Source organism: Danio rerio, chromosome 4, assembly GCF_049306965.1.
Source record: "Danio rerio strain Tuebingen ecotype United States chromosome 4, GRCz12tu, whole genome shotgun sequence".
NCBI classification, from domain to species: Eukaryota; Metazoa; Chordata; class Actinopteri; order Cypriniformes; family Danionidae; genus Danio; species Danio rerio.
This window is the reverse complement of record NC_133179.1, coordinates 5,450,001-5,468,862: the sequence shown is the minus strand read 5'-3', so window position 1 is coordinate 5,468,862 and position 18,862 is coordinate 5,450,001. Positions and strand designations below refer to the sequence as shown.

The window sequence follows — 18,862 nt, the reverse complement described above, 5'->3', positions numbered from 1 at the left end:
AATAAAGTATTACTATTAAATAAATACACTGAAAGTGAACATATAATCATACTTTTCTCAAGTATAAAACAAAAACACAATTTGTTTTCAAAACAAACTATTTTAAAACTTGTATTACGGTCAGGCAATATTTGGGACGGCTCTAAGCGTGGAAGCAAGCGTGCTCCTCATGCACAATCACATTCATCTACCCGTCCGTGCGGAGTGCTGCACACTTCTGCACAGATTGAGCTTTCTCTATTATCTGAACTAAACAATAAAGTGTTGGGTAAGAAAGATATGTCTGTGTATGATGAAATGCATGTGTATATTTACTGACTCGCTAGCTTGTACATATGTAAATACGTCCTTTATTAGAGCCAGGCGTGCGAGTCAGTGCTGCTTCATTGTTTCATTCATTCAGGCCGCACTTCTGGCTAACTCACACATTTCTCTAATTCATCCTCGCTCGTTATTCCAGCATACTGCAAGCACATGCATTTTGCTTTATGCAGATCACGCACTTTATGTAAGTGTTTTGATCACATGTGCAAACCAAAATAAGTTATATGACCTCTGTTATGAAACGGGTTGCATCGCCCATTCACGCAAACCACTGCGCATGTCCTCTCTTGTAGGTGTACGTGTGTGTGCTGTCAGTTTCTTTCGTGTGTGTGGCCTGAAAACAACTGTAAACATGCCCAAAAGAGCCAAGAAGAACGAGGAAGGTGTTGATGGAGAGGCTGACAATGGAACTGGTAACAGTGCATTGTTATTATTAATAATAATCAATGTATTAAAAGAGTTTGCATCCTCACAGACTGCAGATAACTTTAATATTTCTGTCACAGCAGCTGCAAAGAAAGAGAAAAAGGGGAAGGAGCCCGAGGCCCCCATTCTGTATGAAGATCCTCCAGAAAAGCTGACCAGTAAGGACGGCCGGGCAGCCAATATGAAGATCACCTCCTGGAATGTGGACGGCCTGCGGGCGTGGGTCAAAAAGAACGGACTTGATGTAAGAACACATTCGTTGTGTATTATTGTGAGCTCTTTTCATTTGAATAGGCTCTATTTAGAGTCTGTGCCACTGTTTTTGTTCAAGTCTATATGATAGTTTAACCAAAAATGAGGTTTTACTTTGTTCCCTCGAGTGGTTTAAAAGCTTTATGAGTTTCGTTCTTCTGTTGAACACAAAAGAAGATAGTTTGAAGAAACTGTGAAACCTGTAACCGCTGACTTCTATAGTATGAAAAACACATGGAAATCAATGGTTACCGGTTTTAAGCTTTTTTTCAAAGTGTCTTCTTTTGTGTTCAGCAGAAGAAAGAGACTCAAGCATGTTTAGAACAAGTGGAGGATGACAAATAATGACAGAACTTTCAGTTTTGGGGGGATTATCTCTTTAATGTGATTAGTTCAAAACACTAGTGGTCAGTCAAAACACATTATCACCCGTTCCAACAACATCTCTCTGTTCAGATTTTGATTTGACACCTTTTTTATTTTGTCATGCATCTTTTATTACGATATAGTTTCAATATATTTTAACTATGTTAATTTAAGCTTCAGAAAAGAATTATTTTAACAGGTGTTATATATATATATATATATATATATATATATATATATACATACATATATACATACACACACACACACATACATACATACATACATATATGTCTATATAGCTATATAAAGTGACACAGTTAAAGTCTGAATTATTGGCCCCTCATTGAATTTTTTTTCTTTGCAAATATGTACCAAATGATGTTTAATAGAGCAAGGAAATTTTTACAGTATGACTAATAATTTTTTTTCTTCTGGAGAAAGTCTTGTTTTTATTCGGCTAGAATAATAGCGGTTTTTAATTTTTAATTTTAATTTAATTTAAACACCATTTTCAGGACAAAATTATTAGCCCTTTTAAGCTGTATTTTTTTGATGGTCTAGTCAAATATTATTTACTGTCATCATGATGAAGATAAAATAAATCAGTTATTAGAATTGATTTATTAAAACTATTATGTTTAGAAATGTGTATGTAAAAATCTGCTCTCTGTTAAACAGAAATTAGGGAAAAAATAAACAGCCGGCCTAATAATTCTGAATTCAGCTGTATGTGTATATATATATATGCATCAAACTAAATAAATCCAAAGCGTTTATAAAGTATTATAGATAAAATAATAGATAATAAGTGGTTTGACTAATGTTAACAAATGGAGCTTTACTGCAAAGTATTAATGAACAGTAAACCTAGAAAGAATCAGAACACTTTCATGATGATATCTGGGGTATATTGGGGGCCAGATTCATGTGAAAATGTTTGTTTGAAAAGAGTTTAAGTTCTAGTTCACCCAGAAATGAAAATGTACTCCGTATTTACTCTCCCTCCAGTGGTTATAAATATTTTTGAGGTTCTTTTTTCTGTTGAACACCAAAGAAGATGTTCTGAAGAATGTAACCATTGACTTCCATGGTAGGAAATAATACTATGGAAGTGAATGGTTACAGGTTTTCAGCATTATACGCAATATCTTCTTTTGTGTTCAACAGAAGGAAGACACTCAAACATGTTTCTGAATGATGACAGAATTTTCAGTTTTGGATGAACTATCCATTTAAGTCTTCAAGCATTGGGTGCTCTATTGAAAACCCTTGAAGAAGACGAAAGTCTGAGTGTTCTTAGAAGGCACTCGAATTTGTCTTAGCGCCTATGATAACTGTCATGAGGATTGAATATCAGCACATCTGTATCAGATTTCTTTTACAGTGTAAACATTCAAATGCGTCTGAACAGCCATAAAACAGGCCCGTGTCTCTATGTCTGCGGCTGATTTCTACTGCTCTGTTGCTGTGTGTTTGCAGTGGGTGCGGAAGGAGGATCCAGACATCCTGTGTCTGCAGGAAACCAAGTGTGCTGAGAAAGCTCTGCCGGCGGACATCACTGGCATGCCAGAGTATCCACACAAATACTGGGCAGGATCAGAGGATAAGGAGGGCTACAGTGGAGTGGCCATGCTCTGCAAGACCGAACCACTCAATGTCACCTATGGCATTGGTAAGAGTAACCATGCATGCTTATGTATTCTCCAAACTGAGTTATAATGCACTTAAACTCGGTCCTGAAGGGCCGGTGTCCAGCATATTTTAGTTCCAACCCCAATTAAACACACCAGGACCAGCTAACCAAGCATTTTCAAGGTATACTAGGAAGTGTGTGAAGGAAGTTGGAGCTAAACTATGCAGGAAACCGACCCTCCAGGACCGAGTTTGGACACCCCTGACTTACAGCAAGCAGCTTTATCTTTCATTAAAGGGATAGTTCACCCAAAACTTAAAAACGTCAGTCATCATTTACTTTAAAAACCTCCGTACGTTTCTAGGTAAAGAGGAGCACGATAAAGAGGGCCGGGTCATCACTGCCGAGTTTCCTGATTTCTTCCTGGTCACGGCGTACGTGCCTAATGCCAGTCGTGGTTTAGTGCGGCTTGACTACCGCAAGACTTGGGATGTGGATTTCCGAGCCTACCTGTGCGGTTTAGACGCGCGCAAACCCCTGGTGCTGTGTGGAGATCTGAACGTGGCCCACCAGGAGATCGATCTGAAAAACCCCAAGGGAAACCGCAAGAACGCGGGCTTCACCCCTGAGGAACGGGAGGGCTTCACACAGCTCCTGGAGGCCGGCTTTACTGATAGTTTTCGGGAGCTCTATCCAGATCAGGCCTACGCCTACACCTTCTGGACCTACATGATGAACGCTCGCTCCAAAAACGTGGGTTGGCGTTTGGACTACTTTGTGCTGTCGTCTGCTTTGCTGCCGGGTTTGTGCGACAGCAAGATCCGAAACACAGCCATGGGAAGTGATCACTGTCCTATTACCTTGTTTTTGGCAGTGTAGGTCGGGGTTTTTGTTGTCAGGGCTATGAATATATTTAGTTCCTTTAAAAGAGTCCCTGGTTCACTTCTTGCATATATAGACACACACACACACATAAATATCGAGCTCTGCTAGTCTTAGATTTGCATTTCCTTTCTTATAAAAGCAAACACAAGTACTAATGTAGGTATCTGATTGGTGCAGACACATTGAAGAGGATCACGGTGGATTGATAAATCGTTTTAAACCATATGCACACTATGCTAAACATTAAAAATATGTAATAAATCTTCATAAATGCAGGCTCTTGTCTCATATTTTTTGTAAAATTGCAAAAAATAGGTATTTTACAAGAAAATAAAAGGCCCACGAATATTCAGTTCCTTTAAAAGAGTCCCTGGATCACATTTTACGTCATGCATAGACACACACACACACACACACACACACACAAATTGAACTCTATTAGTCATTACTCTTCTAAAAGCAAATACAAGTACTAATGTAGGTATCTGATTGGTGTAGACATATTGAAGGGGATCATGGTGGATCATCGAATTCTTTTACACTGCTAAACATTCGACATTAAAATATGAAAGATTAATCTTCATGAATGCAGACGCTCATTTGTGAACTCCTCAGACTGTTATGTGAATGACTGACCCTGCCAGACTACTGTAATAAACATCATCCAGTGCTGTGATTTAGAGTTATTATCACTTAATGACTTATAGGAGATCTCCACCTTATAGGAGATCTCCACCTGCAAACCTCTATGATGTGCTTTGGATTTTGTCTTTGGTGCTATTTCACCCGTTTGGATTTGACAGTACTCTGATTTCTGTGAAGTTATTGGAAGTTAAATGTTACTTCTTTCGCAAACTGGATACAAAAGATCTGTGATTTTTGCTTCTGTGATGTTTTTCTTTTGTTTTGTTCTGTCTGTAGATGTTTTTTCATGTTTTGAAATAAAGTAGTTTATAAAAAAAAGGAATTTGTCTGTATTTTTATTTTATATTTATATTAAAATTAGAACATTTAATCATATAAAATGTGTATGTATGTTTTCATGTATGAATTGAATGCATTAACTGTTCATGTGTTAGAATTTAGTTTAGAAAATATATAGTCATTAGTTAAAAATGTTACTATAGCATCTGAAATTGCTATTGCTTTTTAATATATTTAAAATGTGTATAGTGAAGTTTATTTATTAACTAATTTCGAGAGGATCATGTGCTTATGATTGCTTGCAGCCGATCCCTCTTCATGCAATCTATAATTCCCCAATCAGACGGTTTTTAAGCCACTATAAATACCCTAAGCTCCATGTAACAGCCATCTTCATTATAAAGAATCCAGCCCTTCCACCCCTACTCCTCCTCCTTTCCTAGATGGGTGGCACTGTGGCCCAGTGGTTAGCAGTGTTGCCTCACAGCAAGAACGTCACTGGTTCTAGTCCTTACCAAGCCAGCTGATGTTTCAGTGCTGAGTTTACATGCTCTCCCCGTGCTCACGTGGGTTCCCCGGTTTCCTCCCACCATCCAAAAACATGCAACTTAAGTTAATTGACTAATCCAAATCGGCACCATAGACATGCTCCTAGCAATCACTATATGTTCATTAGCTTCTACAGCAGGGGAGTTCTCAAGATCTACCTGAGCTCAAACTCCCCTCTCGCCCTGCAAACGGGAGGGAGTCCCAGGCTCGGTGATCTTATGAGCTCAGGGCTCTCTCCTGGGACAGCATGCCAAGCTTTATAATCAATCATCAGCTAAGTGTGAACTCTTAAAAATAAAAATTATTAAATATATTAATAAAACAAACATAATATAGAAACATTTAATAAACATATTATAATAAATAAAAAATGAATACAAATATAAACACAAGGAAATATATATATATATATATATATATATATATATATATATATATATATATATATATATATATATATATATATATATATACATACATTTAAGATGCATAAAATAATTACAAATAGCAAAACAGCATTTACAACAATAGAACAGTATATATTTACTACAGTACAAAGTATTTAGTGAGTCTCAGGATGATGTATAATATGCAATATTACAGTCATTAGAGTACTCCAATATATACTATCATATACTATAACGTTACTCTATTTCATTATTCTCTATTACATTAGCGAATAATCAAATGTACAGGCATCTATATTGTTGTTTAACCCATTAAAGTAGCATTATTGTCATCTAAATAGTATTAAAGTAATCATTAGACAGTTAAAGAACAGTGATTTAAATGGCAGACGGCGGAATTATCTTGATATTATGGCGAAGATTTGCCTCATGAATATCAATGACGTAACGCGACGTCCGCCAATAATAGAGGTTGGTGTGGTGGCTTATGAATATGAATAAAGCACGTGATCGAAACTTCAGGAAGGTTACCCAAGCAACGTTTGAATCAGCAAATTAAATATTCATTAGCTAAATCCACCGACACATGCTTCATAATAAAAGTCGCCATAATTTGATATATTCTTTAGTAATATGAACGTAAATCCACAATGTGTAAAAACCCGCGTCCTAAACTGGTCTAGACTGAACAACATTAACTGTAAAAGGCGTTCAAAACAGCTATGATAGGATAGGTGGTTTGAGAGCTGGAGTTGAGAGATGGTCTCGCAAAACTAGCATAATGTGGTTTTGCACCACCAGAGGGAGAACTAGAATTACACTGTAGACCAGACCAAAGCGGATTAGACCGGAATCTGTGTCGCTCAGTCCTGTGTTTTGAAACCAGCGAAAAGGACAGGTGGACACGCGTCGAAATGAAAAAGTATTTCTCCTCATAGCACGTTTCTTCTGAAATATGTCTCACGACTGCTGAATATATTCATTTAGAGTTTGTTTAAACTTGATTGAAGTTGTAAACAATGGAAGCGCTGTGGACGAACAAAATCGAAGGTAAGTAAATTCATTTCCCTGTTTGTTTCTTTCCTCCTCCTGGTAAAACAAATCACCACAAAGCTTTATTTTAAAGTGTAAGAATTGTAATAATGTAAGTCACGTATGATTTTTAAAACGATAATGCGTCATATGTATCGATATCTTGTCGATATTTATATCACGCAATATATTATAATTAGTTTTTTTTTTAAGAACAGCAATGTAATTATAATATTTTAAGGCTATTTTAATCCAGTCTATGAGGTAAAATCACATGAATATCAATGTCCACATATGCATGAAGATTATTATTAACGTTATTAAACATCCATACAAGTGTTTTCTAAAAACAAAAAAACATCAACATACTTTATTAATTCAGTGCCACAAAATACCTGTATTAACTTACATTTATTCATTCATTCATTCATTTTCTTTTTGGCTTAGTCCCTTTATTAACCTGGGGTCACCACAGCAGAATGAACCACCAACTTATCCAGCATATGTTTTACACAGCGGATGCGCTTTCAGCTGGAACCCATCACTGGGAAACACCCATCCACACACATACACTACTTACAATTTAGCCTTCCCAATTCACACATCTTTTTAGAATTGTGGGGGAAACCGGAGCACCCGGAGGAAACCCCATGCGAACACGGGGAGAACATGCAAACTCCACACAGAAATGCCAACTGACCCAGCTGAGGCTCCAGGCTAGTAACATATTCAGACAATTCAACTTTGACTGAGAAGAAAAATATAAAAAAAAAAAGATATTTGGATAAATTGAAATGCTTTTAAATCATTACATGCTTTTAGTGTTTTTCTTGCTTGTTTTAAAATATTTGTCATGTGTTTTCAATTTCTGTAAACATGACTTTCATTTATATCCTTATTTATTCAATATCTCCAGAACAAAAGATGTTGCATATTCAAATAATACAACTTTAGCTGCTGAGAAAAAGTACATAAATAGATATTCACTTAAACTGAATTGCTGTCAGAGCATCCTGTTTATAGGGTTTTTCTTGCTTGTTTTAAAAGATTTATCACGTGTTTTTATTTTTTATACATAACTTTATTTATTAATTTATTTATACTTCATTCATTCAAGGTCTTAAGAACAAGAGGAGTTACATATTCAATTAATTTAACTTTAGCTGCTGAGAAAAGTAAATAAATAAATATTTACATAAATGAAGAGTTCAGGTGCAAAAACCTCTGTAATTGTCTCCTAAAATAAGCATTTGTCTTAGTCTCCTATGTTTATTTTCAGTTGTTTTACATTAAAGTCAATGAAAATTGAACCTATTCTTTGCTATAAAAGTGAATCGATTGAAAATGCACACAGCAGTCTGAGAAAAAAGTTCATTATTTCAGATGGCGCTTAAAGTTTTTTGCATCTGAATTCTTCGAATGTTGTTGCTTTCAGAGCTTTACTTGCTTTTAGTGCTTTTATTTGTTTGTTACTTGTTCTACGTAAATGACTCATGTGTTTTCTAATGGTCTTGTTTTCATACCAGACCCACTGTCACTGATGAGCTTCACGGTTCCTCCGTTGAGGTTACTGTCCGCGGCCATGTGGCAGGTGACCGAACGCAGACAGGTGAAGCATTATGGGATGCTGGAGGAGTTTGTGAGTCTAGTAACAGAGACCATTCCAGAGCTTCTGAATCAACACCAAAGAGCCCAGCTGATACTTGGCTTACGAGCAAGGGTAGGAAATGTCCACAAAAACAGATCTGGCTTTTCAAGAAACTGGATTTTCAAGTTTTAAAACAGGACGTTGATTTGATCTCTTACTTTGCGCAGCATCTTCTGGAGCTCTGTCGGGGTAAACATCAGGGTAGTCTGAAAGAGATTCAGCCCCACCTGAAACGATTATGCCGTCCTCGAGTCAACAAAGAGGTCAGTGAGGTAAAAAAAACATGCTTAGGAACTCATGTAGTGGTGAATTGATTTAAAAAGTACTTCTTTTAATATACTGCTAATATTATAGACCCTTTTAGGCATGGGACGATAACCGGTTTCAAGGTTTACTGCGGTTTGGAAAAGTCAATGTTTTAATTCTGCTAAAGTGTTCTGTTATGCCGTTCCCAGGGAATATGTAAAGTTTTTGTATGTGTTGTAAATGAATCTGTGCTTTTGAAACAAATGAAGAGAGCAGAAATCAATAATAACTATTAAGCCTGACACGTTTACTGTTGCAAAATATTATACATCAGGGTTCAACGCTAAGGATTTTTGGTACTAGTCTGATCGGGCCAGTGGTTCAGATTTTTACCTGCCCTGCCAAAATTTTTACTGGGCCCACCAAAAAAAAAAAAGGAAGTTAATAGCTATATTTTAGCAGCATATTTAAAATAATGTGTCGAAAATAAAGTCTGTGAATCTACAATTTTAATACTTAAAAAAATAATTAAAGTGTTATGCAAACAAAAAGACTAGTATGGAAAATGTGGAGGTATTTTATTACAGTTCGAAATTATTTATCAAAAGGTGGGCTGACTTGTCAAACTGACGGCAAACTGTGCAAAACATCTCTTAATTTTTTTGTCACATTGTTCACATGTAAATGTCTGCTTCCAAGACATTAGAAACAGACATTTTCTTTTAGCCTTATATTTTGATGCTGCCGCCATGTTGCTGTTTCTTCTCTGTACTGGTTGTTACCAGGTTATGGACAAAAATTGCATGCCCAAAACATCAAATCAGATAAGAGGAACCTTAAAGCAATATGGCATTTACGACATCACAGACAAGGTGGTGTTTAAAGACTTAAAAGCACAAACTTAAAATGCACGCAATTGACAAATAGTCGCAGACAAATTAAATGTTAGTGACAAGGCAGCACTGTCCCAATCGGGCCAGTAATGATCCTGTCTACTGTCCCAAGCGTCTCTCACGCTGGCCCTGGGCCACCGGGCAGTCCTTATTGTTGAGCCCTGTACATGTTTCTTAAAATAAAATAAACTGTTCAATAGGAGGAAGTGTTTTTTGTTTTGTTTATTTGTTTTATCCAGACATTTAAAAAACCCTTTTTAGAGTAGTAATCACAACACCGTGAAACCGTGGTATTTTTATCCAAGGTTATCATACCGTCAGAAATTTATACAGGCCCATGCCTAGACCCTATTCACATTTCCCGCTTTCTCAGTAGTGGAAGTCATCATAGTTGGGTTAACTTAGTGTGCTTTGAATGGGGGAGTACAACAAATATTTATTTTACAATCCTATTAGCTCAAATAAGAAAGGAAAAACTCCATGATGGTGTTATCAAGACTTTCAGAAGAAGGAAAAACATTGTGTAAGATAACGGCAGCCACTATAAATACCCTAAGCTCCATATAACAGCCAACGGCAGGAGAGAATAATGTCAGATTTACTGTCCTGCCCCCATAGAGGCTGCATTAGAAACACCTCGCTTAATTGATTCTTTGTTTTTTTTAATTTGATGCACAGATGATATAATACCCAGCAGGCACACAATGTCATAAGACGTTAGTATTAGGTTAGCTTGCGGTCATGACATCAGGTGGCCAAAATTCAGTGTCTAACTAGCGTCCAGTAATGATGTCTAATGATGTTCATATTTGGTTGATTTTAGGTTGTGTTAGAAAGTGACCAAAATCCAACGTCGCGCCAACATCTTAAACAAACGTCATATTGACTTCAAAAACTGACATTTATTCTTTAGGTAGGGCATACAAAATCTAACATCTGATAGACGTCACAGTGGTAACGTCCACACAGCGTCAAGCTGTAACATCATTAGAAGTTGATTTTAGGTTGGACATTGGACATTGACGTCAGCCTGACGTTGGGTTCTGACATCAACCCGATTTTCATTTGCAAACAAAATGCAACGTCCCCCGACAATGTTAATCCGATGTCATGTTGACGTCTTGTGCCTGCTGGCTACAATCATAAATACTCATGCTCATACATAAACAAAAAAAAAACCTTTCAAGTATTTAAGATGCTGATGACCATTAAATGCATAATAATAGTCTTGTGAAAAGAGTAATCTTATAAGAAAATATCATATTAGTTTAAGTAAATGGGCTAAAGCTTAACCAAATAGCAAGCATTCTTATAAAAGACATTAAAGAATTGTACTACACTGTGAGACGTCAGAAACAGAAATGCTAAAAAAACATGCAAAAAAAAAAGCATTATGCATTTGGTTAATTAATTGTTTTTTTAATATTACTATTTTATCTATTTATTTATTTTACTCTGGGCAACTGTTTATGCTTTGTTTGTATACGTTTAATATACTTCTCTCATTTTTATTTTGTTTTATTTTTTGAAAATTGCTGTGAGATGTATACGTTTGTACTAAGTTTGTACATATTTCACAGTAAAAGTAAAGCATTTAGTGGTTGTCAGGCTGGCCAATATCAGAATAAGAGTAATTTTTTTTATCTTTGTAATGATAAAATAAAAATAATAAAAATAAATGTTAATAAAATAAATAAATACAATAAATAAATAAATGTTAATAAAATATATCTGAGTTGGGGATCTGAGTTGGATTCCGCCTTGCGGTCCTATGCTGATCCTTCCTCTCTCTGCTCCCCATGCTTTCCTGTCAATTCTCTACTGTCCTATCAATCAAAGGTGTAAACCCCTAAAAAATAATTATTAAAAAAAAAAAGCTTTTCAAAAGCTAATGATTACCGGTCTAACATATAAACATAAATATCACTAAATAAAATGCAAAACATAAACATTACTTTCAAAATTACTCACTGTCTCACGATGTTGTTATGCAGGTCTTATAAGTTATGAAAAAGTATTACAACAAATGATGTACTGTGACTTTTATTTTGTCTAAATGATGTATATTGTCATATGCCTGAACGTGTGTGCTAAGGTTAAAGAGTTGTATTCTGTTTCCATTTACTCACCCTTGACTTGCTCAAAACCACTTTGATTTTGTTTGTTTTGTTGAACACAAAAGAAGATACTTTAAAGAATGTTTGAAACCGGTAACCTTTGACATCCTTAGTAGAAAAAAAACAAACACTATTAAAGTCAGTGGCTGTTTAAAATGATAAAGTGTATAGATGTTTGCTGTTTTACACTGCAGTTTGCTGATGAAGACATGGAGGAATCTGAGGCATGTTTTTTGGACCTCGTCCGAACCCTTATCAGCAATCCCAAAGAGAAGGAGCATTACTTCCAGGTTGGAAACACAAACATTCTCACAAACTAGGGGCGTGTAATATAAAATATATTTGCATGGATTTTTTATTGATATATTGAAAAGATATCTGCTGAATTGAGGGATTCAAACTTTTTTTTTTTTGATTGTATGAATGAATCAAAACCCCCTCGAAAATGAGATGATTCATCTCAAGGGGCTATCCCATTCAATAAATTCAAATTCAATCACTGACACAATGTTAATAATAAAAGGTAATTCAGGAAAAACAGCAGTGTTGCTAAGAGGTTGTGCAAATGCTCTTTTCTGGTTTGGTTTGAAAAAGTTTTCATTGGTAACCCCCTAAAACTCAATATTATTTTATTGTTTGTTGAACTTGAACTTCACATTTGTGATCATGCCCACGTGTTGATATTTAAGACAGCAAAGTATGCTTGTGTGAAAATGTGCAATCTTGCATGTATGATATAATATCTTATAAGGATAACGTGACTCACACATTTTTTTTTTGCTTTCATTAATTCAGTTATGGCTTTTGCATTAATTATGTACTTTTAACATATCAAGATATGTTTTTCTTGTTGTTTTTTTGCAACGTGAGTGACATACTTGATAAATTCAGCTTGTATATCGACAATACAGATTACATGAAATTACTTTTTTATTGTAGATGAAAAATCTTATGTATTCCTTCTCAACAGCACTTAATTTAGCTGCTTTTATTCATGCATGTTTAAAATAATTCACTTACTCCCCCTTTCTATGCCATTTAGAATATTTTCCCGGAGGAATATGGACCCAAGTTTGACAAAAACCTGCACGCACTGATGGAAGATTTCCTCCTGAAGCTGGATCGCATGGTGTCTGTCCCAGATCTTTCAGAGGTACGTCAAAACACCAGTTTTAGTGAAGAAGCGGGACATTTTTGCAGTATTATTTGTGTAACCATTGGTCTGGTTTTGTTCCTCAGACAGTCTCTTGGCTCAGGACATGCCCGTCTCTTCTGGATGATTGCATCGATTCAGTTTCAGTCCCAAAGGATATGAAGAGTCTTCTTGAACACCACACAGCTAAAGGAAATCTTCAAGACAGTGGTAATTCTTTACATGCCTTATCTATGTGAAAGAGTGAGTAGTTCTGAGTAATTGCATGCAAAATAAAAGTTTGTTTACATAATATACGTATATTGCGATGTACTTTGTTATACTTGGAAATATTTAGGCATATATTATAAAGTACAGTACACACAAATATGTGGATGCAAACTTTTATTTTGTGGTTTTGTGGTAGTATAGTATTGTTTTTATTTTTTGTATAAAAAAGTTCCTATATTATGTAAATATCAATTAAAACTTCTACATCAGAACTGCTTTAAAACATCCAAACTTAATTGAACGACAAAAATATTACAAATATATTGTATTTCACAATTTAGTGCATTAAAAACCATCATGCTTCAGCATCCCCTTAAATATATATATATATTTAATATATAAGTTTTTTGTTGACAATCACCTTAGTTTATGTTTCTTACTTATACTTAGGGCCAGACACAATCTGTGGACATTTATGCTCAGGATTTTGTAAAACAAATCTGCTGATTTATGTTGAATAATTTTGGGAGAATCGCAATTAAAAACTTCATAAATGAAATAAAGAATGATACCTTTTTTTTTTACTTAAACTTTGTGTTTTTAATAAACATGGTTATCAACAATGGTAATCGCAGAATTCCTCAACATTGACTTGACATTGGTTCAATATGTATAGCATGGTTGATAACAATATGAAACCAAAATGACAAATTATATATGTACACAAACAAACACACATGTATGAATATATACATATATACATACAGAAACCTGTATATAAATATAAGAGAAAAAAACCATGGACATGATGTCAGAGAAGTACATAAATGAAAAAAGTGTCTACCAAAATTATTGTAAAACAGATCAAACAGAAAGAAAAGATAGTTTGTTGTCAACTATATCCGGAGACATCTTAATTGTTTCTCCTACGTTGTTAAATTAAATCACTTACATTTTAATAATGGAGATCCAATTGTCTTGTATTTGGTTCCAATGAAGGATTGTTGAAATCTTTGCTCTGTTAATTAAGGCAGTCCAGTCCTATAACCAGGACAGGAAATAAGGAGGGAACCAGGCACTGATGATTGTTTTCTTTGCAGCTGTTAATCCTGAGAAAACAGTTTGTTTTTGATTCCAAGTCAGGGTTCCTGAAGAATCATCATTCAATAGGAAAAGGGAAGATTCAGGATCAATGGTTATTTCCAAAATTTGCTACAAGATGGTGGAAACGTTAATCCAAAAATTGTAGATTGGAGACATTCCCAGAAAACATGAAACAAAGCTGCCCATGGCAGAATGAGACCTTTTAAACTTTTATTTACTTTTTACAATGCAGCTAATTGCATCCACTTATTCTGTAAACAAAGCAAGTCTCTCATATAATATATCTACTAAACGACTTGACAAACTTTATTGTAAATAAATCAAATGAGACTTAATAGACTCAATGATGGGCTAACAATCTGTGGGTATCTGTGTGCGCAGTTTCGTGTGGGCTTACTTATAATGTACATTGATTTTCACGATTTTACTTTGATTCTTAATTTGTTTCTCTGTCCTTTCCTACTGCAGAGGGCAACAACTGCACGTTTTCATCCCAGTCTCTCCCACCGCTGGTTCAAGTCGTCATTTCCAGCGATCACACCGAGTCTGGAGAACCGTCCGATTTAAATGGTCAAGACAATGACGATGAACAGGCGTCTAAAGCCTCGTCTGATGGCTGGACGATTAAAAAGATCAAATTAAAAACTGAGACGGAGGAAGAGGACAATGATCAAAACTGGCCAATCACAGAGGCAAAATCCACAGGAACGAGGGACGGCTATGATGACGGCTGTCTTGGGGAAGAGCCCAACCAGACGCAGAGCAAAATAAACACCAGAAAATCATTGAAAAGGAAAAGAGATGAGAGTGCAGACACGTCCAGGGAATACACATTTATCAATCATTTGGGTGCATACACAGGTCAGTTCAATAAATCCAGACTTGTGTGTTTTTTTTATTTGTTATTCATTTTTAACTAAGCATATGCGATATTGACAAAAACGAATTCTCAATTGAAGTTAAATAGACTAAACTAATTCGCAATTGTGATTGAGAAACAGTGACTTAACAGGCTTATTTTAGCTAATAATAATCTTCCTCATGCATTACAAGTGATTTACATTGTGTCTGCTGTATTTACACAGAAGAGTCTTCCTACCAGAGCTCTGATGCTTCAAAAGTCCCTTGGACCGAGGAAGAAACGTTCGGTCTTATTGACATATGGGGCAAAGACAGCGTCCAGCGAAGCCTGAAGGACTGCGCTCGCAACCGCCACATATTTAACCTCATCTCTAAGAAGATGTTTGAGAGAGGCTTCACCAGAACAGCAGAGCAGTGCCACACCAGAATAAAACGCTTGAAAATGAGCTTTCGACAGTACCACGACAGCATGTGAGTTCATTTCTAAGTGCACTTGAAGTCCATGCAAACAAATTAGACACTATTTACTAAGAAGGTCGCTGGTTCAAGTCCCAGACTGGGCCAGTTGGCGTTTCTGTGTGGAGTTTGCATGTTCTTTCTGTGTTTGCGTGGGTTTCCTCCGGGTGCTTCAGTTTCCACCACAATCCAAACACATGCGCTATAGGTGAATTGATTAAATTAAATTGTCTGTAGTGTATGTGTGTGAATGAGTGTGTATGGATGTTTCTCACTACTGGGTTGCAGCTGGAAGGGCATCCTCTGTGTAAAACATATGCTGGATAAGTTGACGATTCATTCCGCTGTGGTGACCCTAGATGAATAAAGGAGCTAAAATGAAAAATGAATGAATGAATTTATAGTCTAACGTAAAGCTAACCAAAAGTAGAAATTGTAACTTCCTATAAAATAAAATTTAATCTTATTGTATTTCATCTAGTTGTCTGGATAACATTTTTTTATTTTATAATGATTCACTAAAATAGCAAAAACAAGGAACACAAGACATTTTCTGAAAACGGTAACTGCAATTAAACAGAAACAGCAAATAAAACTAAATATATCTGTACATTACATTTTTAAAACTTGGAAGGAAATTTGAAGAAACTTTGGTCACACTTTACAATAAGGTTCATTAGTTAATGGTAATTAATGCATTTACTAACATGAACAAACAATGAGCAATGCATTTACTGCGGTATTTGTTCATGTTAGTTAATGTTAGTTAATGAAAATACAGTAGTTCATTGTTAGTGCATGTTAACTCACGGTGCATTAACTAATGTTAACAAGCATGGACTTGGATGTTAATAATGCTTTAGTAAATGTTTAATTATGATTAATAAATGCTGTACGAGTGTTGTTCATGATTAGTTCATGTTAGTAAATGCATTAACTAATGAACCTTATTGTGAAGTGTTACCGAAACTTTTAGTTGTTTTTAACACTGACAATAAACATTCAATAAATTCATTAAAAGGTTCTGGGTTTGGTATGTAAACTAAACACTTTTGCTACTTTTTTTCTGATTAATCTGGTTTTATTTCCTAAAATAAATTCAAAATCCACACAGAAATGCCAACTGGCCCAGCCGGGACTCAAACCAGTGACCTCCTTTTTGTGAGTCGACAGTGCCAACCACTGAGCCACTGTGCAGCTCTCATGCTGTATTAAAATAACTAAAACAAAAATACCTAATCTAATGAAAACTAAAAAACACACTAAAATTTTGCACAAGAAATTGCAACTAGATTCTTAAAGTTTGAGAACAAACTTTGAGGCTGGCTTGTGAAAGCCTGACGGTAATAGTTTATTTAAACAGTTTTAAAAAGTATGAAAATATAGATAGATAGATAGATAGATAGATAGATAGATAGATAGATAGATAGATAGATAGATAGATAGATAGATAGATAGATAGATAGATAAATAGATGTTGTTAGCATGATTCTAGCATGATTTAGCATGTTGTTAGCATGATTCTAGCATGATTTAGCATGTTACTAGCATGATTCTAGCATGAATTAGCATGTTACTAGCATGATTCTAGCATGAATTAGCATGTTGTTAGCATAATTCTAGCATGAATTAGCATGTTACTAGCATGATTCTAGTATGAATTAGCATGTTACTAGCACGATTCTAGCATGAATTAGCATGTTACTAGCATGATTCTAGCATGAATTGGCATGTACCTAGCATGATTTTAACATGAATTAGCATGTTACTAGCATGATTTTAGCATGAATTAACACGATTCTAGCATGAATTAGCATGTTGTTAGCATGATTCTAGCATGAATTAGCATGTTACTAGCATGATTCTAGCATGAATTATCATGTTGTTAGCATGATTCTAGCATGAATTAGTATGTTACTAGCATGAATCTAGCATGACTTAGCATGTTACTAGCATGATTCTAGCATAAACTAGCATGTTGTTAGCACGATTCTAGCATGAATTAGCATTTGACTAGCATGATTCTAGCATGAATTAGCATGTTGTTAGCATGATTCTAGCATGAATTAGCATGTTACTAGCATGATTCTAGCATGAATTAGCATGTTGTTAGCATGATTCTAACATGAATTAGCATGCTACTAGCATGATTCTAGCACGAATTAGCATGTTGTTAGCATGATTCTAACATGAATTAGCATGTTGCTAGCATGATTCTAGCATGAATTAGCATGTTGTTAGCATGATTTTAGCATGAATTAGCATGTGACTAGCATGATTCTAGCATGAATTAGCATGTTGTTAGCATGATTCTAGTATGAATTAGCATGTAACTAGCATGATTCTAGCATGAATTAGCATGTGACTAGCATGATTCTAGCATAAATTAGCATGTGACTAGCATGATTCTAGCATGAATTAGCATGTAACTAGCATGATTCTAGCATGAATTAGCATGTGACTAGCATGATTCTAGCATGAATTAGCATGTAACTAGCATGATTCTAGCATGAATTAGCATGTTGTTAGCATGATGGATAGATAGAGGTAGATAGATAGATAGATAGATAGATAGATAGATAGATAGATAGATAGATAGATAGATAGATAGATAGATAGATAGAGATAGATAAATAGATAGATAGATAGATAGATAGATAGATAGATAGATAGATAGATAGATAGATAGATAAATAGTTATAGATAGATAGATAGATAGATAGATAGATAGATAGATAGATAGATAGATAGTTATAGATAGATAGATAGATAGATAGATAGATAGATAGATAGATAGATAGATAGTTATAGATAGATAGATAGATAGATAGATAGATAGATAGATAGATAGATAGATAGATAGATAGATAGATGGTGTGTGAGCCTGATTCAAACAAGCCAACCCCCGCCTCTCTACGATGTTCTGATGCTGAGATATAGCTGCTGTTATATCGTTGCTAGGTTAGTCTGTTTTGTTGCTATGGAGTTGATTGACAGCTTAGACTGATGATGTATCAAAGCTTCTTGCCAGTATGAACAGTTAAAAACAACCCCCATGTCTCTATCACACTGCAGCATGACAATATCAGTCTGAACCTCTTTAATTGCAGTCTATGGGACAGTTGCTAGGGTGCAGTATCTGGTTGTTAGGGTGTGGCTGGAAGGTTAAAAGGCCATCAGTGATTGGCTGCTGGCTAGACTGAGTTAAATGAGCTCAATCATTAGTCTGTAGGACAGTCTGATGCAGAGTTATGAGCTCACAAAGTTTGATCCCATGTAAAGTCAATGAGAGTCTTTTGCAATGGAAGTCTATGGGATGGTTTCTAGGGTCCAAAAGTGGTTGCTAGGGCGTGGCCAGAAAGTTTAAAGGTGA

The 18,862-nt window shown here is 35.4% G+C and overlaps 2 protein-coding genes across 8 annotated transcripts in view; both read left to right on the top strand.

Moving 5' to 3' along the window:
• Positions 1-166: 166 nt before the first annotated feature.
• Positions 167-4,845, top strand: apex1 (APEX nuclease (multifunctional DNA repair enzyme) 1). Of its 4 annotated transcripts, none has more exon segments than NM_001328579.1 (6): positions 167-268; positions 461-508; positions 618-737; positions 834-994; positions 2,851-3,043; positions 3,369-4,845. In NM_001328579.1, coding segments are annotated over 5 exon segments (1,023 nt in total). In that variant the 5' UTR covers positions 167-268; positions 461-474; the 3' UTR covers positions 3,884-4,845.
• Positions 4,846-6,608: 1,763 nt separating this feature from the next.
• The window catches only part of zgc:113263, a 74,552-nt gene continuing 62,298 nt past the window's right edge, over positions 6,609-18,862 (top strand). For 2 of the 4 annotated variants that reach the window (XM_005164513.6, XM_005164512.6), the window contains exons 1-8: positions 6,609-6,819; positions 8,328-8,521; positions 8,617-8,721; positions 11,900-11,995; positions 12,748-12,858; positions 12,945-13,068; positions 14,641-15,033; positions 15,258-15,504. In XM_005164513.6, the coding sequence (XP_005164570.2) occupies positions 6,789-6,819; positions 8,328-8,521; positions 8,617-8,721; positions 11,900-11,995; positions 12,748-12,858; positions 12,945-13,068; positions 14,641-15,033; positions 15,258-15,504 (1,301 nt within the window). In that variant the 5' untranslated portion in view covers positions 6,609-6,788. 4 annotated transcript variants of the gene reach the window in all.